Genomic DNA, 26,846 nt, shown 5'->3' on the forward strand with positions numbered 1-26,846 from the left:
GCCCAGCCGAGGTTCCAGGGTTGTTTCCACCTTGACCCTGAGATGACCAGCCTCCTCCCCCTAGCTCAAAAGGAGTCCAGCCTCCTCCCCAAGTCCCTGATTCCAAGTCTCTGTGTCTCTCCCCTCATACCCCCCTGGCCACAGTTCCGATATAAGACCCGGGTTTACAAGCAGACCAACCTGGATGAGAAGCAGCTGGCCAAATTGCACACAAAGGTGAGAGAACCCTGCTGGAGCTTACCCACCAACATCCCCCACAGAGACCGGGACCCCCCCACTTTCCCACTTCCTCTCCCACTTCTTCCCCACAGCCTTCCACACTCCCCAGCCCCTTCTGTTCCTCTGCCAGGCTCCCCCACTAGCTCGAGATGCTGTCTTGCATTTGGGACAGCCCCAAATGCCACCCCTTTTTCTCCATCATAGCCCTTCTTCATTCCCCTCTCTGCCTCTCATTGCTCTTCCCAGGTCCCCCTATTTCCCCCTTCCTCTTACTTTCTTCTTCCTTGGACTCTGCTATCTCATATCTGGGTCCCCCATATCCACGCAGAGCCCCTGCTTCCCCCCACTTGGCCTGAACTCCGACACACAGTGTCCCTCTGCCTCAGGGCTGTTTCTGACACATTCCACAGTTCCCCCACTCCTATAGCCTAAACTCTTCTGGGATGTCTCCCACCCCCGGCCATGTTGCCCTCCAGGCCTCTGACCATATATATGTCTCTTGTGTCTCCCTGGTCCCCTAAGACCTGGGAGGAAACCAGGGGGCTGCTTTAGCCAGAGGTGAAGAGAAGGCTTCCTGACACTTGGGAAAAAAGCCTTTGTCCCCTCCTCATGCCCCATCCTGACCCCTTCATGCATTCTTCTCTGTCCTCCCCCAAATATTCATCTCTCCAGACCTGCACCAGCCACTCTGGTAGCCACTGGCCACATATGGCTCCCAAGTACTTACAGTGCGGCAGGTCCAAACTGAGCCTCGCTGCCCGTGTGAAATGCCCACGGATTTTGAAGACTCGGTGCCCCAAAAGAGTAAACTCTCTCCTTGATACATTTCCTATGGATTACCTGTTGATGCGGTAGTATGTTGGCTAGATTAGGTTAAAAAGATAGGTCATTAAGATGAATTTCGGTACAATCAACAGTGCGCCTTCCTCTTTTTTTTTTTTAAAGGTGGCTCCTAGAGACTTTCCAATGCCCCATGCGGCTCACTGTGTATTTCCACTGGCCAGCTCTGCTTGGGACCCTAGCTTTTTTCCCTTGCTCCCTGACCGGCCTGTCTTCTCTCTCTTGTCCATGGCTCAGACGGGGTTGAAGAAGTTCCTGGAGTACGTGCAGCTCGGGACGTCTGACAAGGTGGCGCGGCTGCTGGACAAGGGGCTGGACCCCAATTATCATGACTCGGATTCAGGAGGTAGGGAGGGAACCAAGTGCTTTGGAAGAGGTTTGGCGGGGAGCCCAGAATGAGGCATAAGGGCTGCATGTGACTGGCCTTTCCTGCCCCTTAGAGACCCCCCTGACTCTGGCTGCCCAGACGGAAGGCTCCGTGGAAGTGATTCGAACCCTGTGCCTGGGAGGGGCCCACATCGACTTCCGAGCCCGGGATGGCATGACAGCGCTGCACAAAGCTGCATGTGCCCGTCATTGCCTCGCTCTCACGGTGAGGTGCCAGACCCCCGGGACCCTCCCCCAGACTGCAGTGGTCCCCTAACAGGTTGAACTGCAGTGAGTTGCCCCAGACCCGCCCTCCTCCTCCCTTTCATCTCCCTTGACCCCACAAGACCATCTGGTCTCCCCTTTGCCTCTCATCTTGCCTCCTGGATGTCCCCTCCCACGTCCCCGTGGGGATGCCACTTCTGCTCTTCCCTCAGACTCCTCTCCATTTCCCATTTGTTCTCTCTCAAGCCTCAGTTCTTTAGATTAGTTAAAAATAGTCTCTCTTCGTGTCCCAAATACAAAGCCCCTTTCCAAAGCCTGACACACACACAACCCCGGTGCTCACTCCTCCAAGGGACTCTGAGACCCTCTGCTGCTCCCCGGGTGCACCCACCCTGCGGGGCACTGTCACACGGAGCTTTCCGCCGGAAGAGCCCAGGGAGATCCTAATACCTGTACTCTTTTGCTACCCAGACATTCTGGCTCCCTCTGACCCAGCTCACCCCCAGCCTTGCCTCTGTCTCCCTGAAGTGTCGACCCTCCCTCCTCTGTTCCTTAAAGTACACCATGAGCTACCTGCTGGGCCCCCAGATGCAGACACTGCTCCATGTGCTCACACACATTCCCTGCAAACACAGCCCGTCTACATACCTTCCCCAGGCACTGCCCCCCATACCTCCGGATGCAGCCTCTCAGCTACCCTTCCGGCCTGGGGCTCATTCCCCTTCTCTCAGAAGCAGACACAGCCCTTCCCCGTGCTTTGTGACTAAAACGCACTTTCCCAGGTAGATGAACCCGCATCTCCACTTTAAAATCCTCTTCCTCTCCCCTCACCCCCATGGCACTTGATCCCTCTTTGTACACAGGTCAGGATAGACCGCCTCCAGAGATATGTAGCTGTTGATAAAACCCCGCCCCCAGAGATATGTCGCTGTTGATAAAACCCCAGCTCGCAGATGCTCCAGCGGAATGGACCCTCCCTTCCCTTTTCCAGCTGCTCTGAAGGCCCTAAATGCAGTCAGACGCCAGCCACAGAGATCTGCTTAGGCCCTCTGGATGCACCCCCAGTCTGCTCCCTTCCCCCCCAGACCGATCCTACTCTTACCACCACCCGGCCTCCAGACCGACTCTGTCCAGTCCTGTAGCCACTGGCCACATGGGGCTGTTTAGATGTAAATTAATTAAAGTGAACTAAGATGAACACTTCTGTTTCTCGGGCTCACTGGCAGATTTGAGCACCCGGGAGCCCACGTGTGGCTGCCGTGTTGGATGGGCGGGGCGGTTGTAGGCTGTTTCCTGCAAACGTCTTGGTGGACAGCGCGGCTGCAGGCTGTCCTCGCGCAGCTGCTGCCAACATTTCTCTAATGATGCTCAGCTCCGCCAGCCTCTGTGCCTGGAGCTGTTCCTGGAGCGGGATGCCCCCTGTCCCCCAGCCCCCGGGCTTCAGCGAGGCTGGCTTGACTACCCTTGGTCCAAGCTTGCTCTTTTCCCAGATTTCCTTCTGCATCCCATCTTTGGGATGCTGGTACCAACTACGCCTCCTGCCTGGCCAGGGGTCCTCCTGCGTCCAGACTATTTTCTCCTATGGTCCCCCAACTGTCTTCCTTCTAGGATGAGGCGCTGAGGCACCAGGCTCCTTCCATGTCTCATTCAAAGTCAGCCACAGGGCGGGGGAAGAGCCAGCCTCAAGGTTGTACAAGGGCATCGTGGCAGAACCCAAAACAGCCTTGGCCAGTGTGGGTCACCCAAGACTCCCTGCCCCATTGGTCCCTTTAGGTTGAGCCAGGACTAGTGGGACAGTCTTCTGTCTTGTCTCCCTCCTCAGGCACTCCTGGACCTTGGGGGCTCCCCCAACTACAAGGATCGCCGAGGCCTGACCCCTCTGTTCCATACGGCTATGGTGGGGGGCGACCCCCGCTGCTGTGAGCTGCTCCTTTACAACAGGGCCCAGCTGGGCATAGCTGATGAGAACGGCTGGCAGGAGATTCACCAGGTGCTCCAGACTTGGCCAGGAGGGGTTGGGGGGTTGGTATGTGTGGAGGGGGTGTGCCTGGGCCCTGATCAGAGCAAGGATCGGAGACCCTGGTGCAAAGAGCTGGGGATCCAGATGCTGGGGTCCTCACAGAGCATGGGGGCGGGACGAGCATGGTCTCCAAGGAGAAAAAGATGGGGAAGGCAAGGACAGGGGACGTTGGACATCTTGATCCCTGAGATGGCTGACGATGGTCTCTTGAGCCTCTTGCAGGGCCAGACCAGTCACCTGAGTCTTGGAATGACCCGGGAAGCTGATAGTCTGGGCCCCTGGGCAGGAATGGAGGCTGAGAAGAGAGGGAGAAGGCGGGTTTGCTGGCCTCGGGCTACAGATAGATGCCATGGTTGGGAGACTCTGATGTGGCCTTCTGGATTCCCTGTCCTCCCAGGCCTGCCAGCGGGGTCATTCTCAGCACCTGGAACACCTGCTCTTCTACGGGGCTGAGCCTGGAGCCCAGAACGCCTCGGGGAACACGGCATTGCACATCTGCGCCCTCTACAATAAGGTCTGCTCTGGCAGCGCCTGCCTGGGGCCCTCCTCCTGCCCCTAGCTTCCCAGCCTCCCTGCACCCCCTGTTCCATCACTGTTTCATTTGTTCGTTCATCTGTGCCTTCATTCATTCAACAGATATTTACTGAGCACCTTCCCGGTGCTGAGGACTAGGTAGTGAGCCAGACAGATAGCACCTCCAGCCAGGCAGGACTTCCCATTAGGGTATAGGGCAGTGGGAGGAAGGTCCCAGGGGATCTGGGTTCCCACGGGAGGCCGAGCCTGGGCTCGGCCTTGGGGCTGAGGTAGAAGTGGCCCCCCAGAAAATGCAGTACCAGTGCTAGGACGAGCAGGAGTCAGCTGAATCGGAAGGGGAGAAAGGGTGTCCCAGGCTGTGGGCACAGCCTGGGTAGCAAACCAGAAGGGAGAGAGCACATCAGGACCATCCCCAGACGGGAGAGTTGCTCCCCAGGTCTTCTTTCCTGTGTGTCTCCATTCGGCTGCTCGTGGAGGACCTGCTGTGTGCAGTGCCTTTTGGAGGGCGCTGCAGGGGACAGAAGAAAGGCCAAACCACATCCTGGAAGGGAGCAAGAGTGTATTGCAAGTTGTAGCAATTCAGGGTTGGGTGGACGACCCCCACCTCAGGAGCCATGGGAGGAGGTGAGCCTGAAAGAGCTAGCAGGGGCCTCACCAACCAGAACCAGAACCAGCCAGTTGTAACTTTCAGCCTGCTGACCCCAGCCCTAGGAGATCCTGTGCGAATCAGCCCCTCAGTCTCCTTCCCTGTTATCCAGGGCTTCCTGCCCTTGAAGGGGTGCCTCAGGGACTCCGCAGAGCAGGGCTTGGCATGCTAGTGCTGGTCTGCCAACCACTTCTCCCCCTCCTCCAGGAAGTCTTCCAAGACAGCCCCATCCCCTTCTGCCTCATCAGAACTTGCAGTGCTGGGAATGTGGCAGGTAGCCACGTGCTGCCTTGTGGCAGCAAGCAGTCTGCTCTGCCAAGGGAGAATTCTGTGTTTGTCAAACCCAACCAACGCGGTGCTGTCATGTCCCCTCCCCAGTGTTTCTGTCTCTCTTGTCCCCTGATTCCCCCGCTCCACGGCCTCAACGCATGGCCTGTGGACACACCACCCCACCACCACCACCCAGACAAGCCCTCTCTCAGGCTCTGTCCTTTCCCTGCCGTGGGGATGACGTCAGCTGATTGAAGGGGAGGAAAGACCATGTGTGTTGCGCGCTCATCCCCAGAAGGAAGCATTGTTCATCAGGACACGGAAACTGTATCATTCATTTCAACAGGGAAAATTTAGTATAAAGAACTAGAGTGTGGGAGCAATTACCCTTGGTTGGAGGAGCCTCCTTGAGCTTCTCCTCTCTCGGTGCAACGGGTCAGTAACACCTACGGAGCAAAGGCTCAAGTGGATGGACGTCTTCGCATGGTGCTTAGCTAGTACATACTGAGACAGAGTTTGTTTTGTGCTTCTCCCTACCTCGTTTCCCCTCTCAGACCTTAAGCTTCCCAAGGCCGGAGCTAGGTCTGACCGATTTCCTCACTCTCCCCCACTGGCTTCCTGACATGGCCTTCTCTCCCCTGCTGGTGAAGGTCAGTTTCATGTTTACCTAAGGCGTGAGCTCCTCAAGGATGGGGGCTGTTTGATCCTTCACTCAGCCCCGAGGCTGCAAGTCGTACTCGGCCTCAGTGCCTCTATGTTGAATAAATGAGCGGACGGATGAATTATGAATCAGCTACCTTGAATTTGCCCCAGGACCACACAGAGCCTCCCTCAGAATATTCAACAGGTGTTTTCTTTGCAATAGACTGAATGACTCAGTGAATGAATGACTTGAACAAATGAATTCTGAGTGACTCGGTTCCATGTCCTTCCTCCTCCTCGTCCTCCTCCTACATCCCCGTGCATGCTTCGTGGGCACCTACCAATGGGAGAGGAATCGGACTCAGCATGGTGCCTGTCTGGGGAGCTGGGGGGCATTCACACCTGGCAAAGAGGCAGCTTTGTAGACAAGGAATTGCAGTGCCGTGAGATCAGTGCTAGGACACCAGTAAATTGAGGTTCTCGAGGCATAGGGTGCATTGCTGGTTGGGCTGGAGGAGATGCTCTGGGCCTGGGCTGGGCGAGGCGATGGTGGAGGTGGGCAGACACGCAAAAACACACAAACAGCAGTTAACAGTCTAATTGGGGGTCAGCATGTACACACTTACTTGGATGCATACACACACTCTCATACCCTCACAAACACACCCAGAAAACTGAGCTAACTTTGCTGTTCAGGGATTGACTTAGGCAACCGGCGTTGTACACCCATAAGACATAGATGAACCCTGGGCTTCAGAGGCCACATTTGAGTTCTAGCTGCTCCACTCCCCAGCTGTGTGACTTTGGGCACAGATTTGCCCTCTCTGAGCCTGTCCTGTAGAATGGGACCATACAAGCATCCTTGGTGTGCTTGTTACACGAAGAGAGTGAGACCGAGGGGTGCTTTGTGAATGCTGGTTGAATTGCATCAGGGGGAGCTGGAGAGGGGAGTTGATCTGGGGCCAGGTTGGCTTTGGTCAGGCAAGACAAATGGTGGAAGACTCCAGTAACAGTTTATTGGACAGCTATGGTCTATGGTCTAGGCACTATTCCAAGTGCTGGGTGCCCCTATGTAAAACTCACGAGGTAGTGGGGGAGAGATGCTAATGAGACAAGTGAAAGAGAAATGTCATTTGAGGGAGATAGCGTCATGAAGAAAATGAGCTAATACTGGCTTAGAAGAATGCCTGGCATGTAGTGGGCATCGTATAAATAAAAATAAAACAGGGAACAGGATAAGGAGCTATTTTGACAAGGTAGCCAGAGAAACCCTCTCCAAAAAGGTGGTATTTGAGCAGAAACCTGAATGAAGTGAGAAAATGAGCCATGTGGAAATCTAGGGGCAGACAATTAATTCCAAGCAGAGGGAGCAGCAGGTGCAAAAGCCCTGGGGCAGGAGCATGCCTGTCAGAGGAAGAAAGAGGCCAGTGTGGCTGGAGTAGAGGGAGTGAACAAAGATGGCAGAAGGTGAGGTTGATGAGGCTGGAGGTAGGAAAGCAGGCAAACCAGGTGGAGTTGGAGTCTCTAGGGCCATGGTGAGGCCACTGGGATTTATCTAGAGGGAGTGACGTGGCTGACATTAGGAAGGCACAGATCTGGACATGGATGGCATTCCTAACCCCCACTGTTCAACCCTGGCCCCCTCTGCCCACCCCCTTCCTTCTGGGTCTAGCAGAATGCATGATAAGAGGGAAGACTCTGGAGCCCGACAGATCTTCGTTCAAATCCAACCGCTGATAGTCACCCGCTGCATGACGGGGGGCTACTTGTGATGCCTTAGCTTCCTCCTCTGTCAAATGGAGGTAGCAATTTCCATCTCGTGGAACTGTTGGGCAATACAGTGAGCTTCGCCTCTAAAGTGCTATGCCCCTGACATGCGACATAGGAAGCTCTCCATGAAGCTTGAGTTGGTGGCTCTGGACTTCAGCACTCCTGGCCCCAGGGGACATTTAGCCCTGTGTGCAGACATTCTCGTTTTTTTTTCACAGCTAGAGAAGGGAGTGCTAGTGGCATCTAGTGGTAGAGCCCAGGGATGCCGCTAAGTGTCCTACCATGCACAGGACAGCTGCCACGACAAAGGTGTATCTGGCCCCTAATGTCTGTAGTGCTGAGGTCGAGAATCCCTGATTCTGATGAGCGCCATCCAATAGACAGTAACAGGAGTCACGCGTGTAATTTTAAGTGTCCCAGGAGCTACATTTTTTTTAAAGTTGACAGGTGACGTTATTTGTAGCATATTTCAGTAACCCATGGTTTCCAAAAATATTATCCTGTCAACAGGCAAGAGATATAACAATTATTAGAGATGTGTAATTTTTTTTCATGCTAAGTTCTTAAAGTCTGGTGTATAGTTTACACATATAGCTCAGCTCAGTTCGGACCGGACATATTTAAAGGGCTCTTGAGCCATGTGTCGTAAGTGGCCACTGTCCTGGGCCAGGCAGGTTTAGATCAGGTTGTTCTGAAGTTCTCAGCCCAGTGCCTCTGTCTGCTCATGATCTTCATGGTTTCCTTTTGTTTCACTCTCTGCCACCAACCATCGCTTTCGTCCTCAGGAGACCTGTGCTCGGATTCTCCTCTATCGAGGAGCCAACAAGGATGTGAAGAATAACAACGGACAGACCCCCTTCCAGGTGTGGGGCTGTGAGGGCTGGCGGGGGTAGGGGGTGATGCACAAAGAAGGCGGGGGTGAGGAAGGTGGGACAGGTAGGGCTGCTGGCGGAGAGGCTGGTGGTTTGGGAGAGAAGGGGGTGCAGTTGCTGGGGTGAAGGTTTGGGGGTCAGGGGTCCTCATCGTACTTCCCGCCCTCTCCCTCTGCTGCCTGGGCCACCCCACCTCCCTGTGCCCCCTCCCTCCAGGTGGCAGTGATCGCTGGGAATTTTGAACTGGGGGAGTTGATCCGAAACCATCGAGAACAGGATGTGGGTGAGTGAGCAGGGGTGGGTGGGGCTGAGGGGAGATCCGATGGGTACCTGGGGGTGTATGGGGGGACTGGGGAGTCACTGGGCTGTGAGTGAGACTACTATCTGAATAGTAATGAGGGGTAATTAGGGTAATAAGGGGTGCAATTCCCACCCCCCACTCTTTCACGGCTGTCTTTCTCCTCTCATGCCTCTCCTCCCTCGCCTGCACACCCCCTCCGCCTGCCGGTCTCGCTTGCTCCTTCTGCCCCCTGCTGCTATGCCCTCTCAGTGCCCTTCCAGGAGTCCCCCAAGTATGCAGCCCGGCGACGGGGACCCCCAGGCGCAGGGCTGACGGTGCCCCCAGCGCTGCTTCGGGCCAACAGTGATACCAGCATGGCCCTGCCCGACTGGATGGTGTTTGCCGCCCCGGGGACCTCATCCTCTGGGGCCCCTGGCCCTACTTCAGGGCCCCAGGGCCAGTCACAGCCCTCGGCCCCTAGCACCAAGCTCAGCAGTGGGACCCTCCGAAGTGCCAGCAGCCCCCGGGGTGCACGGGCTCGCTCCCCATCCCGCGGGAGGCACCCTGAAGAGGCCAAGAGGCAGCCCCGTGGACGGCCCAGGTAGGGGAAAGCTCAGCCCTGGTCCCAACCAGATCCTATCCTCGGAGTCGCAACTGCCCCCACCCAGGCTGGCGCCCCATCCACCCCAGGCCCTGGTCCACCCCCTCAGGCCTCCAGATCTTGCTCCTGCTCCTGCCCCCTGAGGAGGGAAGGGCCTTGTAAGCCGCAGTCTTGCACCTGTCCTGGAATGTGCCAGTTTAGCTGAGCACCTGCTCAGTGCCAGGGGTCAGGGGTGGGGAGCCCAATGGAAATGTTGGTTCTAGCCCCTGAGGACAGACAGACAGACAGGGCAAGGTGAGAAAAAGCCAGATGGGGTGGGGATAGACAAGGGACTTGGGGAAGGGTATCTGAGCTTAGAGACGAGGCCAGAGGAGGGGTGGCGGAGCAGAGGAACCACTCAGGGTAGAGGGGGTGATGAGCAGGGGGCATTCTGCGGGGGTAAAGAGGTCAGGCTGGCAAGAGGAGGAGAAGGGGGACTGTGGCTGGCCGGTATGTCCTGAGGACACGGAAGAGCGAAAAATCATGGCGGGCTGGGCATGGCAGGCAGAGGAGTTGGACCTGCACCAGGAGGAAGCTGGGAGTCGCTGAAGGCTCGTGAGGGAGCTGAGAGATGACACAGTCAGAGCTCCACTTCAGGAAGCTGAATCAGGCACAGCATGCAGGGCCGTGGGAGGGGCAGAGCCGGAAGCCAGGAGGCAGAGGAGGAGGTGGGGGGGCAAAGGGGGCAGCAGTGGGCTGGCAGAGGGAGCCCCCAAATGCCTTCTTCCCCTAAGGATGCCAGAGCTGGGAAGCCCACTCAGACCCCCTCCCCACTCTGATGCTCCATCTCCCCCCACCCCACGGACCCCTGTTCTCCCAGAGGTGCCCCCTCCCTCCACTCTCCCCTGCCTCTCACACCCTCTGTGTATGCAGCTCCAGCGGGACGCCCAGGGAAGGGCCGGCAGGGGGCACGGGGGGCTCGGGGGGCCCTGGGGGCTCCCTGGGCAGCCGCGGGAGGCGTAGGAAGCTCTACTCAGCCGTACCTGGACGCTCCTTCATGGCCGTGAAGTCCTACCAGGCCCAAGCGGAGGGGGAGATCTCCCTGAGCAAGGGGGAGAAGATCAAAGGTAACCGGGCAGGGCAGGGCCGGGCTAGACTGGGGGCGAGGGTCGGGCAGGTGAGCTAACCACTTGAGGAAGCAGTCAAGGACAAACAGTTCTCCAGGACCTAGACTGTCCAGGGCATACTCTGGGCACCCCAGAGAGCCCCCTGGACAACCCCTGCCCTGAGCATGAATTGTAGCTGCTGCAATGCCGCCCGTTGGCAGGACGTGTTGAGGCAAAAGAGGGAAAATGAGCATTTGGGGACCCCAACACCATGCCAGGCCCTGTGGGAGTGGTCCCCCCCGCAGGATCCACCTTTCAGGAGGGTGTCGGGACCCCCTCTGACAGTTGAAGGAATGGTCTCCCAGGTCCAGTGACCTGCCCCTGTCCCCAGTCTGAAACCATGGTCTTTCCTGCCACCTGGTGTGGAGCGTGGGGCAAAGCCACCTTGACTTCACCTCCTGCCCCTGCCAGGTGTTCTCCTCTGAGGAACAGCATGGGGCCCGTTTCCTGGGGCTCTGAGACAGGTGCTGGAAGCCAGGGCCAAGCCCAGGGCTCCCTGAGTGACCCTGAGTGGCCGGCGGCTGCTGTTCCTGGAGTTTGCCTCTCTTTGGTTCTTCTGTGTGCTTCTGGAAAACAGTGCCAGTAGCCCTCACGTGCAGACTTCGCAGGGCTGGTGACGTGTGTTCTTGGATAGAATGAGGCTTGGAAACGGGAAGCAAGCAGACGTAGCAGTGAATGCGAGACGGGGGAGCAGTTCTTTGCCGACTCTCAGCTGCAGAGGAGCTGAGTAGTGTAGCGCTGGAGGGCCAAGCTTCCTGGGTTCAAATCCCGGCTCTACCGCTTCCTGGCTGGGCACCCTCAGACAAGAGACTTTTCTCTGGGCCTCAGTTTCTTCATCTGTATGACGGGACCCTGATGAGGATTTAAAAAGTTCCCTTAAGGCACCCAGGACAATGCTGAGCACACAGCAAATGCCAATGATCATGGTCCTCAGCGAGCCCCCACGACAGGAGCTCAGAGAGGAGAGAGAGAGAGACCCCGGCTGTCTGGGAAAGCTGGGGGTTCCTCCCACAGGAGACAGAGGTTGTGTGGGTCATGGAAGGGTGTGCAGGGATCAGAGCATAAGCTGGGTCATGTATCGGATCTGTTCGCGTTCTTTCTTCCCGTAACCTGAGTTCCTGAAAGCAAGGTCACATGTCATTGATCTCTGGGTGGCCAGGGGCCCGTGTCAGGACCCAGGACCCAGGAAGCCTCAGTGCACATCCGCTGAATGAATGAATGAATGAATGGCCAGACAGAGGAGCAAACTGGAGGCCAGGGGCAGTGCCGCTAGAGGCAGGGTGCCTGGGAAGCGGGTATGCGTGCACAGATGCATGCCACTTGGAGGGTGTGGTCTGTGCTTTGAGACTGAGTTTTGAAAGAAGAAGGGGAAGCTAAGGTCCGAGGGTGGGACCTCCCATGTGCAGTATCTTCCAAGTTTCTTTCTGAAATTCAAGCCCAGTACTTCTGTACACTGCCCGGTTTGGATGTCCTTCCCTTACAGTAGGACATGTCATTGCTTCAAAGCGTGCCTCCATCCACCATGCCCTTGAGGTTTACCCCATCCCAATGAGGCTGCAGGCTCCCTGTGCTCTCAGGCCAAACCCCAGTGCCTGTGCCTGGCTGCCAGCCCCTCCCCTGCCCACCCACCAACCTCATCCCATGGCACTCTCTCCTTCCCTCACAAGGCACCAAGAACCTCTTTCTCCCCATTCCTCACATGCCCCAAGCCTTTTCCACACCAGGCGCTTTGCACATGCTGTTCCTTCTCCCAGAACAATGTTTCCTCCCTCTCTGCCTCTTCAGCTCCTAGGATCCTTCCAGTCTCAGTCTATATGTCATGTTGTCCGGGACACCATCCTGGCACCTCTTTGCCATCCGATTTATAGACCCCCATCTGGCCTTTCTTTGGACACCTGGGCCTTCTCCCCTGAAGGGCTGACCTTAACTTTCAATCGTGCGGTCACCTACAGAGTTACGCCTCCCACGGTGCCTGCGTGGAAGCTCCGTGAGGTTTAAGAACCACATTGGTTGTGTCCAACAGCACTCTACCCAGTGTCTAGCCTGGTGCTTGACTCATGACCGACACTAAATACTCATTTGGTGAACGGACGATTGATTCTATGACCACCCAGCCGGTCCCTGGAGGGCTAGCCAAGAGCCCAGAGCCCTTTTTACTCCCTCACTTGCTCCTTTCCCTGACCTTGAGCATCTCCTCAATCTGGTCTCCCCAGATCCTCCCAAGGGTGGCAGTTGAAGCAGAGAAAGCCACCAAGGGGCCCCAATTCAAATCCTACTGTGGCTTGAGTCGTCTTTGGGACCAGGGACTTTTCTGTTTAGCTGTAGCTTCTTCGTCTATAAAATGGGAAACCAGTTGTCGCCTACCCCTGTAGATGTGAGGGAAGTATGCAAAGGGCTGGGCGCAGACAGGGCCAGGAGAAATGAAGAAATGGAAGACCATGCCTTTGTTACTGTTGCTTTGATCGTCAGTATTAGAAGCAGCAGCAACACAGCGCTTGAACAGAGAGGTCACAAAACACTGTGACTCCAAGCATTCACCCTGGAGATGCAGAGAGGTGTTCAAATCCAGACTCTGCGGATGATAAGCTGTATATTCTGAGCAAATGACCTCGGCCCTCTGAGCCTCAGTTTCCCTGTGGATAAAAGGGGTTTAACGAAAGTGTCCCTTCTTAGGGTTCTGGTTACTGGTGAGAACTGGATAGACATTAGCAGTTCCCGATGTCCGTCTTTGTCCTTGAGCGGTCGGCACACACACAGCACAGCCAGTCAGCAAATGTGTGCTATGTGTGGCTAAGAGATGGGGCCAGCAGGAAATGGCCTCCAGGGACAAGGGGTGGAGAGGAAGAAAGAGGTGATTCTAATCTCTTCTCCCATCTAGAGCCAGGGGAAACAAAAGGAGGCAGAGGGCAGGGGCTGGAAGCAAAGGACAGAAATCTGAGTGACCAGGAGGGAGTGGGACGGAATGGGGGCTGTGGCGGAACTGCAGAAGGGCTTAGGGAGTCTAAGAGGGCATCGGGAAATTATAGAACAGTTGAGCTGTGCCTGGTCGCATAACAAGGGAGGTGAGGGCCAGTCCTGGGTGGACTTAACCTGCGAAGACCATGTCACCAGACACAGCCCTTTCTCCCAGTGCCTCTGGATGTCCTCATTGGATTCGGAAAGCAAGAATGCAGGAGTGATAGGATTTGGTTCTCCAGCCAACCCCTCATCCCTTCCTTGGGCATTTATTAAGGATGCCCTTGGGCCAGGCCCTATGCTAGGTGCTGGGCAATTGTAGCAAGGCTGTGCATCAAGTATGTTGGAGTTGGGGAAGTGACACAGAAACACAGAAGTGTTTCTGTGTCCCTGCTCCCCACCCAGTGCTTAGCATCGGGGAAGGAGGCTTCTGGGAAGGCCAGGTCAAAGGTCGTGTTGGCTGGTTTCCCTCTGACTGCCTAGAAGAGGTGGCGAACCGCTCCCAGGAAGGAAAACAAGGTAATGAGGACTCTCCAGTTGTCCCTGATCATCCTGGGGTTCTCCTGACAGGGGTGGGACGCTGGGGGGGGAGTAGAGGGGACGACATGGGCCAGGACCCCGGGGAGTGGGCCCATGGTTTCCAGAGTGAGGGTCTAAGGTCATCCTTTGTCCTCCTGCAGAAAGCCGCAGTGACAAGGCAAAGAGACTCTTCCGGCATTATACCGTGGGCTCCTACGACAGCTTTGATGCCCCAAGGTAAATGTCCATACACCCTTGGGTGCCCCTTACCCCGAACCTCCCTTCATACTCCACCTTTAAATATGTCTACCACCTCCAAGCCTCCTTTCTGCTCCCTCTAAAGTTTGATCCAGAGGTGGGGGAAGGCAGAGTTAGCTTCAGACCACAAGCCCAGTCCCAAACCATCCTTGGCAGCCACTGAGACTGCCCAGTTTTGGGGAGTCTAAGGGGTGGACAGATAAGTATGGAGCTGTCTGGGGCTGGGGAGCTGGTGTGTGTGGCTGGCTGGAGGCCTTTCTCCTTCGTGTGCCCCATCTCTGTGCGGTCATGTGCAGCAGAAGTGTATGCATCCCATGCCTCGCACGGGTTTGGGGAGAGGGGCAGGCAGAGCTGGGCCAGGAGGGGTGGGGGTGGAGAGATGGGCACACTGACACCTTTCCCCTCCCTGGCTGCTGGCTGACTTGCTTCAGAAGCTTGATGGATGGGATTGGCCCAGGGAGGTGAGAGGGGAGGGGAAGGGAGGGCATGGGGTCAGGAATGGGAAGAAAGGGGTGCCTGGGGATATGTGGACTTGTGTGTGCACGACCAGAGCTGGTTTCCCTGTGTGTGAACATCTTACACTGGCAAGCGTCCTTGTACGGATTCTCTGAGTATGTCCTTGCCCCTGTGTCTCTGTAGGTGAGCATGACACGTGTCTGTATGCATGGGTGACGAGAGGCCCCTAGACCTGTAGCCCTGTGCCTGGAGATGCCCATGACAGCGAGAGGGTCTGTCCTACTCTGTGTAGATGGGTGCATTTTTGGCTGTCATTTATGGGCGTGCGATTGAGGCTAATGTTGCGGTTGGCACTGCACATTTGTGTTTCCCTGAATCTGTGTGTCTGAGAATGAGGGCAAGTGTTTCCAGGGATGTCAGTGTGTCTGCTTACCTTGTACAGACAGGTGGGTTTCTGCACACGTCTGTCTCTTTCTGTGCATGCCACTGTCCCTGCGTGTCAGCCCAGAAAATCGTGTGCATGCATTTGCATCTGTCCAATTGATCTGGAATTCAGGACCTGGGGCACTGGGGGAGGGGAGGGCAGAAGAGGGGAGGATTCCAGGGCATGGGCCTCCAGAAGGGCAAGACTGTGGGGGAGGGATGGTCATAACTGGTATCTGAAAGATGACACCCTCCCCCACTGTTCCCCCCATCCAGGGAAGGGTCTCCTTGTTTGTAGCATCCTTCCATTAAATGTGTCCAAACCTACGTGTCTGTGTTCTGGCCAGTGGGGATGGGTGAGGGGGTTGGGGAGAGAGAAATAACAAGATGGGGAGAGAGGGTGGGGCTGGGGTGCCACCCTGCCCCCGGAGTGTCTGAGGCGCTTGACCATTGTGCGTGTTCACCTGGCACGTCTCTGGCTCTGGGCACCGGGTGAGTATCAAGGTCCCCCCACCCCAAATATCCCTATGAGCCTCTGCTTCTTGTCTCTGACAGTGTCTCTCTGGGTCTCTCCTTGGCCTTAGTCTGGGAATCACTTGCCTCACCAGCTGGATTGGGGTGGTCCCTCTTGCCCTCAGCTTCTTCCTTCTCCTCCCCTAGCTCCATCAACTTTATTCCCTCCCCTTCTCCTTCCCTCCTTGTGCCCGCTGGCATGTGCTGCTCTGTGTGGTGCGTCTGAGCCTCTTCCCCTCCAGCCTCCCGCCCTGCTCTCCTTGAGGGGGTCTGGTCTGTGTTGTGTGCCCTGCATCCCTGCTGGAGCTGTGAGGTTCTGGCCTGTTGCCACCCCCTCTCCTTCCCCTGGGGGGTCTATGCTCTCTCCTCTCTGGAGTGAGCTGCAGTGTGTGTCTGCCCCTCCTCCCGGCTTCTTTGGGCCTGGGGGGAGGGGTGTCTCTCACTGTTCTGGAACCCAGTCTCAATGTTTCTAGCCTTCCCTTCCTGGCCCTTCCAGACTGTGTCGGGGTGCATTATGTGTCGATCTGCGATGGGGGGGGCTGTGCGTCCCCTCCTGAGGCCTCTCTCACCGTGGTATCCCTGCCTGGGAAGTGGGGCTCGGTTCGCGCGTCCCCGCACACGGTCGCGAGGCATCTTGTATGGTGTTGTGCGTCTCTCTCTCCGCTCTCCCTCGCTCTGCACCTGCGCGGGAGGGCTCAGGAGGGGGGAGGGGGTTAAGGGGGGGGCCCAGACCGGAAGTGCCTCCCCCTTCTCCTCCCCCCCGCGCCTCGCCCCTCCCCCTTCTCCCGCCAAGGGGGCCCCCGCGTTCCCCTCCCGGCCCCTCCCCCCCTGCCCGGCCCCCTCCGCCACACGGCGCAGGACGCCAAGGGGTTAAAGCCTCGCGCCCGCCGCCCGCCTCCGGAGCTGTCCGCGGTGCTGAAGCCGGCGCCGTCCGCGGTCCTCGCGCTCCCGCCGCGGCCCGACCCCGCGCCCCGCGCCCCCGCGCCCCTCAGCATGTGAGCCCCCGGCCCTGCCCTCCCTCCCGCGGGAGGGTGCGCGCCCCCTCCCCCTCCCCCCTCCCGGCGCGGGTCAGCATGAGGCGGGGCCTGGGGGCCCGGACACGGGGGTTCGGCCGAGCGGGGACGGGGACGCGGCGGCGGCGGCGGCGGCGGGGGCGGCCGGCACCGGGACCTGGGCCGGGGCCGGGGCCGCGGCGGCGATGGCTTTGTCTGCGGTCGGCGGTGGCGGGGGTCTCGGAGGCGGCCCCGGTGGGGGCTCCCTGCCGCAGCCGCCCCCCGCGCTCTCCTCCAGCTGGCCGGCCCTGGGGCCCCGGCGGCGCAGCGTTTGGTACATCTACAGGTAACGGAGCGCGCCGCCCCTTTTCTCCGCGGCAGGCTGGGAGGCCCCGGCCCGCTGTGACGACCCTCCCCTCGCCGCTAATCCCCCAGCCTTGGGACTCCTCCCCCCTCAAGCCGCCCCCCCCACACTCGCTCTCCCCTCACCTTCCCTCTGTGATAAACCCTTTAGGACCCCTCTTCTCAACCCTTCTCTCATCCCCGTCCGTGGGCCTCTCTCCCCGAGCCCACCTCAGCACATACACTCCTCAGCCCCCTTCCTAGGCCCTTTCAGACCCCCTTCATGTCTTCCTCCGAAACCTTGTCCCCAGTCAGACCCTCCAAACGGATCCCACTCCGGGGTTTGGAACCCACTACCCCTTTCTGCCGCCTCCTCCGCCCCCACTCTGTGGAGCCCTCCCTGTGGGGAACCACCGTGGCTCCCCCTCAGGCACCCTGTTCCACTGATCCCCATCTCCCCACACCCTTTTACAGAGTTGGCAAGTCCCCTCATTCATACCCCTCTCTCCCATTCACAGTCATCCCCCCATCACACACATCCCACCCCCGGCCTCCCCTCCCCTCCTCTTTTTCCGCTGCGTGTCACTGTGCGACTGTGCATGTGTCAGTGTGGCTGTGTCGATGTGCGTGTGTGTGACTGCCTGCAGCCATGCGCGCACGCGTGTGTGTGTGTGTGTGTGTGTGAGAGAGAGAGAGAGAGAGAGAGAGAGACTGACTGACTGACAGAGATGGAGAGATGGTGGGCTCCCAGCCCCCCTCCCCCAGCTGTGTCCATCTGTGTGTCCCTGTTTGGCGGTGTCTCTCTTCTGTGTGTGACTTGGAGCCACAGAGAGGCTGTCTGAGGATTTTGTGTGTGTGTGTGTGTGTGTGTGTGTGTGTGTGTGATAGAGTGGGTCTGTCCCAGGGACTGCGGCTGTGTTTCCCATTACCTATCCTCTCATGCCAGGCCTGTCCCCTCCCCCCACCCCCCCCTGCGTGTCTCTGTCCCCATGTGCCCCTCTCCGTGCCTCCAGGGGGTCCGTGCCGGTGTGGGGCATGTGTGCTAAGCTCGGGCTGCGCTTCTGCACGGGGAACTGCTTCTGCCTGTGTGTGCCACTTCTCAGCATGGGAGGGGGCTGGCTTCCCAGTGAGGGGGCCTCTGTGCAGGTCGTGGAGAGACCCATGGAGATGGGTACATGAGGAGGGGCTGAGTACTGGAGGGGGTACCTTTTACAGCAGCCAGCTCTGGGCTGTGGGATCTCGGGTGTGTGAGAGGCACCTCTGGGGTGGGGGTGGGGGGGAGTGGACGCTGCTGCAGTCTCCGCGTGTGGGATCTGGGGAACAAGAGCTGGCCGCTGAGCTCCGGAGGCCGCTCTGGGGTCGCCAAGGGATGGCCCAGGGGAGAGCATTGTGTGTGCTCCTGCAGGGCAGGTCGTCAGCAATGCCAGCCTGAATGGGGTATGGAGTGGGTAGTGAATGCTGGGGCAGGGGTGGGGTTAGAGGGTCTCAGGAGGAGGGAGGCCGATGAGAATGGAACAGGGGAAAGCGGAGGACACCGACTTGGGGGAAACGGGGGGGGGGGGCTGCTGGAGCATAGAGGGTGCGTGGGGTGTTTGGAGAAATGGGGTGAGGAGGGAATGCAGGAACCGTGAGGAGGATTTGGGGGTGGGGATTCAGGCAGCACAGGGAGAACACAGAGAGGATGCAGGGAATGTAAATGAAATGCAGCTGCAAGTACCAGGAGGCGGAAGGGTGTGTGAGGAAGTGAGTTGAGGATGCAGAAGTAGAAAGCAGCTTCCACGGAGGAGAATGCGGGGGACTGGGGAGTATGAAAGGAACCTAGGGTGCTGTAGGGCACACAGTGGGGTTGCATGCAGAGGCGGGAGAGGATGTAGGAGGGGTGAGGCGAAGGGAAGGGTGAGGGGGGCATGAGAGGGGTGAGAGGTCACAGAGGTCCATGGAGGACACTTTGGGGAAGGGGATGGACCGTATGCAGAGGCGAAATAGGAGGTAGAGGGATGGCCCAGTGGGGGTGTGAGGAGGGTTAGGGGAAGTGAAAGCTAATGAGGGTGGGTTGGGCCAACATGGGGCTTTCAAATGGCATGGAGGAATAGGGAGCAAGGTGCAGAGAGGTAAAGGGGCACACACAAGAGCAGAGGATAGGGAGCACAGAGTTTAGGGAAACTGTTGGGGCAACAGGGCAGGTGGGAAGCTGGAGGAAAATGTGGTGGGATGAGGGGGATAAGGGAAGCATCCCATGGCCAGGGATTGAGCAAGGAAGTCATAGGAGTGCGGAGAGAAAGGAGCCTGTATGGGATGGGGATGCTTGAGAGGGAGGAACAGAGGTAGTGTTGTGATGATCAAGGGTGTTTGGACGTTATTGGAGCATTGGAGCATATGGGTTGCCTGTGAGGAATTCAGTCTTTGGCTTTGACCCTTTTTTAGCTGCTGTGATCTCGAGCATGTTACTTCTCCGTGCCTTGGTTACCCCTCGCAGGGGTGTTGTGAGAATGTGTGAATAGATAAATGTTAAATGCGTGTAGTGGCATCTGGCATTCAGCAATGGGTCAGTAAATTTCACTCATTGTGCTGAGGGCGTAACCTGGGATAATTTCAGACACCGAGGGGTGGGTGCTTCTGGCCAATTCGGGGCAGATATATATGCACTTGAAGTATTTGGGTGCAGCGGAGAGAACAGTGTTATAACTGCAGCCACCCAAGTATTTCTTCTGTGTTTCCAAGATTACGTGCTGTGTGACCTTAGGCAAGTTGCCTAACCTTTCTGTGCTTCTGTTTCCTCACCTATAAAGTGGAAATAGTACTACAGCTATGTCAGAGGCTGGCTAGGAAAGACAACCAAGTTACTTCCAAGTGGAGGGTTTCAAATACCGCCTTGCACAAAGCAAGGGCTTCTTCCTGGCGTGCAATGGACATGGGAGTTCTATTGAATTATATGGGGGGATGGTCTATTTGGGGAAGGCTTGTGTCTGGAGTGTGAAGATAATGTGGGGTAAAAGAGAGATTCCAGGGGTAGGGGAAAGGTGTGGGAAACAGAGGGGTTTGTGGCATGAACAGAAGAAAAAGAAACAGTTGCAAATGAGGGATGAACAAAGTCCCAAGGCCACTCTGCCTGTTGGGAACCTAGAGGTCTGGAGGGGGTATGAGGGTAGCAAGGGCATAAGGATTCAGTATATGTGATGCCAAAGCGAGCACAAGGGCATAAGAGTTCAGTGGAAGTGGTCAGGCTGGGACAAAGGTGGGTGTCACAGAGTGCATGGTCAGGAGCAGGCAGCTCTGAACCAATTTCTGTTGACCTTGTCCTTGCCCTCTTCCTCCTCCTTTCCCCTCCCTTCCTTCACCCCTTTGAACTCCTTCCCTCCTCTCTTCCTATACCCCTCCCACCCAGCTACAAAGGTGGCCTCTCTCTGGCTTGAATATAAGATCTAGAAGACATGGTGGGTGTAGTGTCGCATGTTGACTGGACCATGGTGAACCTGGAGAGAGAGCGGTTGCTAGGTCTGCCCGCGTATACACATGTGCTGTTGAGCACACTCAGTTACGATAAGAGGGGGGAGGAGGGACGGGGGCAGGGCTGCCATACACGCGCATGTGCAGAACGCTGTCGCTGTGGTGCAAACATATGGATGTGACAGTGACAGTGGAAGTCGTGGGGGGTCACGGGAGTACACAGGGGTGCTTGCATGTCAGGGGAATGGTACCGAAATACAGTAGGAGCACAGTGGGTATTATTGGCGTGTGCTGGGATGTGTTCAGGGGGCGTGTTATGGGAATACACTGAGATCCAAGTGAGGGGGAGTTATTATTGGAGCATACTGGGATGTGTGGGGGCGTTACTGAAATCTACTGGAGTAATCGTGAAGGGCTGTTTTGCCGAATCTGTGGGGGTAGGTAATTGAAGTGGGTGGGGAGCACGCTTGACTATTATTGGAGTGTGTTGGGGCTGGTGGGTATTATTGGGATCTGCTAACGGGTCTGCATGTGCGCTGGACGGGTCTCAGACGTGACCACAGGAAGCTTGGGGTGCAGTAGGGTGTGCATTCTAGTGGATGGAGGGTATCCTTGGGGCTCCCAAGGGTAGTGGGATTGGAGTCAAGGTGGATGGGTATTCCTGTTGTATACTGGGCTTCCTGGAATGGAATGGATATATAATCTTGGGGTACACTGTGGTGATGTAAAAGATTTGAAGCTGTTACCTGAGCAACCCCGGGCAGGTGCTGAGATTCGTGGAAAAAATTTGAGTTTAATTGAACTTTCTTGGGTATGTGAACATCACCTAAATGTGCGACAGGCTTTGGTGGCCTGATGGTGGCAACTGTCTGCATATTCGTGGGTAGTTTGCATTTTTACTAGAACCTATCCACTGCAGGCAGGAGATACACTGGAGGTATACCAGGGAATAGAAAGGTCCCTGGGGCTCACTAGAACTTTCTGCAGCGATGGAAATGTTCTGTAACTGCACTGTCCTTCCTGATAACCACTAGCCACACATGGCTACGGGGCACTTTGAAATGTGGCTAGTGAGACTGAGAAACTGAACTTCTCAATTTAATTTTAATTAATTTGCGTATAAATAGTCACATGAATTGAGTGGCCACCATCTTGCACAGTGCTGAGTAAGTGAGGCTACAATCGGCTTGGGTACCTGGGGGGCCGTTACTGTAGTAATACGTGGTCAAGGAGTTGGGAGGGCTATCATCGAAGTACCCATGTCCTGTTGACTTGGTAACTTGACCCAAGACATTAAAGGAATCCTACCGAGTACATGCTTGTGCCGCGCACGGTGCTCAATACCGTGCATACTGAACTCCCACAGCGACCCCGTCTGGTGGGGCTTGTTATTGTCTCACATTATAGATGAAATTGAGGCCCAAGAAGTTAAAGCCTCGGGCTCAAGGTCACAGATAAGGAAGTGGCTAGCGGGGGCTCCAGCCAGGCTGTCCGGTAATCTGGCAATTTATCTTCCATCCCTTGCGCTGCGCCCGCACACAGTGGGCTGGGAAACTGCTTGCTGAATGGATGGGTGGATGGATGCACAGATGAATGAATGAGGGAAGATTGAGTGGGAGAGCAAGCACTCTGGGCTCTGAGGGGGAGGCCTGTAAGGGCTGCTGTGAGCAAACACACATGGAATGGGTGAGGAAGATCATAGGAGGTGGGATGAATGGCTCTGGAGCAGGGGGCTCAGGTCACCGGGTTGCTGGTGGAGCTCAGACTCCCGTGTCTCATAATCCCTTCTCCACCCCCCCCACCCCACCCCACCCCTTTGCCAGCGATTACATCATTAAGGAGAAGACAGTCTTGCTGCAGAAGAAGGACAGTGAGGGGTTTGGGTTCGTGCTCCGGGGGGCCAAGGGTGAGTGCCGGCCGGGGAGGAGACGGGAGAAGGGCTCTCTGACCCAGGGGGATGGACAGGGGAAGGGACCCCAGCCCACCCACCACCCCACCCCCAGGGTGCTGGTCCCTCAGCTACGGTGAGGCCTCTGTGACTTGGGTCTGAGCCCCATCCCCTGCTCGGCCTCTCCACCCCCTCCCCTCCGACCCCGCCGGCTCCTCCCATCTGCAGCGCAGACCCCCATCGAGGAGTTCACCCCCACTCCGGCCTTCCCGGCGCTGCAGTATCTGGAGTCTGTGGATGAGGGGGGTGTGGCATGGCGAGCTGGACTGCGGATGGGAGACTTCCTCATCGAGGTGAGTCCTGACCCCCAGCCCCAGGGGCCTTCCCGAGGGCTGGCCTCCAGTGCCCCTTCCACAGATACTGCTCTCTTCCTGGGACCCTGGTGACAGAAACCCTAGGCTCCTCCTAATCCACAACAAATCTGCCCAAATCCAGACACTCTTTCAGCACTAGACCTCCCAGCCCCCCAGCCCACCCCCTAGCCAGCCTCTACTTTCTTTAGTGATTCCTTCCAAAAGGCTTCTCTGAACCATCAGAAGAAAACAGAGCTGTTCCCCAGCACAAACACACACACACACACACACACACAAACACACACACACAATGGAGGGGCACGGAGGAGGTGGCGGGGGGGGGGGGCAAGGGGAGAATAGGGTGAGCCCAGCCCCTTCCCCGGCCCTGGGGCCAGGAAAGTTACCAAAGGAGAAGTAGGGCCTTGCAAAGAGAAGGGGTGATGGGGAGGCCAAGAGTGATACACACAGGGCAAGGCTGGAGGCCACTCTGTTGGCGACTCTGAAGCTGAAAGCATCCCTCCCCTCACCTACTCTGTGTGGTGTGGGGGTATCTGTGCCACAGGTGAACGGGCAGAATGTGGTGAAGGTTGGCCACCGGCAGGTGGTGAACATGATCCGACAAGGGGGCAACACGCTGATGGTCAAGGTGGTGATGGTCACCAGGCACCCGGACATGGATGAGGCTGTCCATAAGAAAGGTGCTTCTCCACTCATTTGTGTGGCCAGACCTGGGCACCCCACTGCCACCAGGCTCAGATACTCAGAGGTCCTAATGGCCTAATGGTCCCCACCACTGGCCTTTCCTTCCCCAAGACTGCTTGTTCATGACCCTTCTGGGGGAGAAACTGAGGAGGGGAGGAGTCAGCGTGCTGGTGGCAGTTATTCTCTGGTATCTGGGAGCACTGCAGTGTTGGTGGGGGGTTCATGGGCCTTCTTTCGGGATACTGATGCCTGACCACCACCATCATCTTTTCAGCACCCCAGCAGGCGAAGCGGCTCCCGCCTCCAGCCATTTCTCTGCGTTCAAAGTCTATGACCTCAGAGCTGGAGGAGATGGGTGAGCCTGTGGGGCTGCTGGGGCACAGGCGCTGGGGAGGGCGGGTAGGGGGGCAGAGGAGGGCTGAACCAGACCTTGAGTTTGTTAGTGTTGTTAGTGACCAGGGGTCCTGTCCTCATCCTGTCCCTAGTCCATGGGTCAGACTCTCTCTGGCCTGCGTGTGTGTCGCTGGGAAGGGGCGTCTGAGAGTCAACTTTCCTTTGTCCTCTTATATCTGTTTCTCTGTCGAGTCTCTCTCTGGGTCTGCACGTCCCTCTTACGGGTCCCTGTTTCCTTTCCCGTTTTCTCCATCTGCCCCAACTCACACCCCCCCCCAATTCTCTATCTCTTCCTCCACCAGCTTCCCCACCCCCCACTAACAGAAAGGAAGGCCAGCCCCTCCCCCAGACAGGGCCGAGTGGACCTGGGGGGTCCCGCTTCCCCTGACTGGGGGCAGATCAGGCCGCTGACCGCCCCTGCCCTGAGGGAGGAGGGTGTTCCAAAGAGGGGACCCCTCACCTCCCCCTGAAGTCCTAACTCTTGGCTCCTCTACTGCCTCTCCCCCGGGCTAGTCTCCCCCTGGAAGAAGAAGAGTGGTGAGTGGGCACAGGACTGGCGGGGGGGCCCCCCCCGTCCCCATCCCGCCGGCGGACTTGCCCCTCTCCCTGACCCGGGCCCTTCACTGCCCCATTCGCGCTTGCGCACGCCCGCTGGCCACGCCTACTGGCCGAGCCCGCTCGGCCCCGCCGCCAGGGGCGCCCCTGGACTTCATCCGCATCCTTTGCCCACAGAGTACGAGCAGCAGCCGGCGCCGGTGCCCAGCATGGAGAAAAAGCGGACCGTGTATCAGATGGCACTCAGTAAGATGGCCCAGCCCTGTTCCCCGGGCTCCCCAGGACCCCTGGCCCCACGCCCCCTGCCCCTGCGCTCAGCCCTCCCAGCCCTCTTCCTGCCTGCACACCCTTTTGCCACCTCAGACCTGATCATCTCATACCCCAGCCTTGCCCCAGCCATCAAGTGCAAGCTCCCACCTCTGTACTCAGCCTCTCCCCCGACACTTCTGCCTCCCCTCCACCTTCCCTCATGTGCCAATTTGCAGCTCTGACCCCTTCCCACCGCTGGGCCCTTCCTTCTGAGCTGGAGATTCTGTCTCCACAAGAGCCCTCGGTCCACGGGAATGGAGGCGGGGGTGCTCTTTCCTGGTTCATACAACATACCGCATGGGCTCCTGGAAGCTCTGTTTCTGGCCGAGGCCAAATCAAGCTTCATTTCACTGCCTCTTTCCACCTCCCCTTAGACAAACTGGATGAAATTTTGGCGGCAGCTCAGCAGACCATCAGTGCAAGCGAGAGTCCTGGACCTGGTGGCCTTGCGTCGCTGGGCAAACACCGGCCCAAAGGCTTCTTTGCCACTGAGGTAGGCAGCCTGGACGGGGTGGGGGGGTGGGTAGGGAATGGGAGCAGAGTGGAGAGGAGGCTTGAGGGATGCATACACCATTTTCTCCTTGCATAACCTTCCTGAACCCGCTGTGTTGGATGTTGGCTCTGGAGGGGCACCACCTTTCCTGGGCTCCCTCTTCTCTCCTCACTCTGGGAGCCTTCTTTCCTCTCTGCCCATCCGCTTCCTTATTCTCCTCCTAAGTCTTGTCCCTCATTTCCTCACTCCCTGCTCTCACCTCTTGTCCATCTCTGTCCCACCTCAAGAGTCTCAGGGAAGGCAGAATGATGTCACAGCTGGTGATCCCTGGCATTGGCCCAGCACGTGATAATAGGTGCTCAACAAGTGGGAGTTTTAAAAATATTATTTATTATCGCTGTCTCCACTCTGCCTGCTTTTCCCTATGACAGAGGCTGACCTGTAATGGGTGGTGATCCTATTTTGGACACTACATTTTACGTGGATTATCTCATTCATTTCTAGGATCATCCACACAGCTAGCCCATTTACAGAGGGGAAACCAAGGCTTAGAGAGGGAGGCAATATTTCAGTCCAGGCAAGTCAGGCAACTGGATCCATGGCCCTGGTTTTTCTGGTGGGCCTGATGGTCCTTCCCTAGCTGGTTGTCATTCGGCTGTGCCCCTTTGTGGGATACAGCCACCAAGCAACCTCCTCTCACCTTCCAGAGTCCCCTGCAGAGATCACACACCGCCTTTCTTCTCTGCTCAAGCCATGCCCTCTGATCCTGCCCTCAACCCCTTCTTCCCACAGGCCACACCCACCACCCAGTGGCCAATAGGCTGTTTAGTCTAAAATCGAATTCTTTCGCTTTTGAGGGACCTTGGGCCCCTTTGGCAGGCTGGCATGGTCCTCCAAATAATGCTTAGAATTGTAAAGTAAATTACTTAAGAAAACAAAAGAAGCCAATTACACTGATAATACAGTTATCAAAATATTTTTAAAAATCAAAATTCGTGGGGCACCTGGCTGGCTCAGTCGGTAGGGCAGGTGACTTGATCTCAGGGTCATGCGTTCGAGCCCTGAGTTAGGCCTAGGGTTCAGTTAAAAACATACACAAAGTAAACACATAATTTATGATATCGTAATATCAGTGCTTTTTTGTTAACACATAAGCCAGCAAGACCTCGTGATGGATCTTAACTCTTAAGTAGTCATGAGGCACATAAACACAATTTCAAGAGATCGGCACCTCTGTGAAGGGATATGGGACGATCTGGGATTTCCTTTTTTTTTTTAAAGATTTCATTTATTTATTTGACAGAGAGAGAGAGATCACAAGTAGGCAGAGAGGCAGGCGTGGTGGTGGGGGGAAGCAGGCTCCCCGCTGAGTAGAGAGCCAGATGTGGGGCTCGATCCCAAGACCCTGACATCACGACCCCAGCCAAAGGCAGAGGCCTAACCCACTGAGCCACTCAGGCGCCCCCGATCTGGGATTTCTATTGGGGATACAGGAACAGGACTTGCTAAGGCCAGGTTGGTTTGCTGCCTACATCCTTAGTCGAGGAAATACTGTTTTCATTGGAAGATAATGACAATAAAGATGTAATTTTTTTTCTAGTCCAAGTGCATGGCCCCCTTGAAGTCTACCCATAGACCTACTAAGGGTTAGACTGCCTACTTTAGAATGCCTCAAATGAAGGTGGCAGATTTTGTACTCAGACTCATAGATGTGCTTTCAGATGTAAAAGCGGAGGGTCCTTGGCCACCTTCTTGGGGCTTGGCAGAGTGCCCTGCACGCAGCAGCCCCTTCCATCTCACCTGTCTTGAGTTTCTCAA

The 26,846-nt window shown here is 56.8% G+C and overlaps 1 protein-coding gene across 2 annotated transcripts in view; it reads left to right on the forward strand.

Annotated features, from left to right (window-relative positions):
- Nucleotides 1-26,846, forward strand: part of SHANK1 (SH3 and multiple ankyrin repeat domains 1) — a 43,247-nt gene that overhangs the window by 1,138 nt on the left and 15,263 nt on the right. Inside the window, exons 3-20 of one of the 2 annotated variants that reach the window (XM_044256788.1) lie at nucleotides 145-216; nucleotides 1,297-1,405; nucleotides 1,500-1,651; nucleotides 3,473-3,640; nucleotides 4,068-4,184; nucleotides 8,318-8,395; nucleotides 8,621-8,687; nucleotides 8,955-9,285; nucleotides 10,198-10,391; nucleotides 13,791-13,904; nucleotides 14,066-14,141; nucleotides 14,594-14,623; nucleotides 22,159-22,241; nucleotides 22,452-22,576; nucleotides 23,139-23,274; nucleotides 23,553-23,633; nucleotides 24,404-24,472; nucleotides 24,910-25,028. In XM_044256788.1, the coding sequence (XP_044112723.1) occupies nucleotides 145-216; nucleotides 1,297-1,405; nucleotides 1,500-1,651; nucleotides 3,473-3,640; nucleotides 4,068-4,184; nucleotides 8,318-8,395; nucleotides 8,621-8,687; nucleotides 8,955-9,285; nucleotides 10,198-10,391; nucleotides 13,791-13,904; nucleotides 14,066-14,141; nucleotides 14,594-14,623; nucleotides 22,159-22,241; nucleotides 22,452-22,576; nucleotides 23,139-23,274; nucleotides 23,553-23,633; nucleotides 24,404-24,472; nucleotides 24,910-25,028 (2,121 nt within the window). The remainder of the gene's footprint in view (nucleotides 1-144; nucleotides 217-1,296; nucleotides 1,406-1,499; nucleotides 1,652-3,472; nucleotides 3,641-4,067; nucleotides 4,185-8,317; nucleotides 8,396-8,620; nucleotides 8,688-8,954; nucleotides 9,286-10,197; nucleotides 10,392-13,790; nucleotides 13,905-14,065; nucleotides 14,142-14,593; nucleotides 14,624-22,158; nucleotides 22,242-22,451; nucleotides 22,577-23,138; nucleotides 23,275-23,552; nucleotides 23,634-24,403; nucleotides 24,473-24,909; nucleotides 25,029-26,846) is intronic. The other variant, XM_044256789.1, reaches the window with a different exon arrangement.

This window comes from Neovison vison, chromosome 7 (assembly GCF_020171115.1).
Source record: "Neovison vison isolate M4711 chromosome 7, ASM_NN_V1, whole genome shotgun sequence".
NCBI lineage: Eukaryota > Metazoa > Chordata > Mammalia > Carnivora > Mustelidae > Neogale > Neogale vison.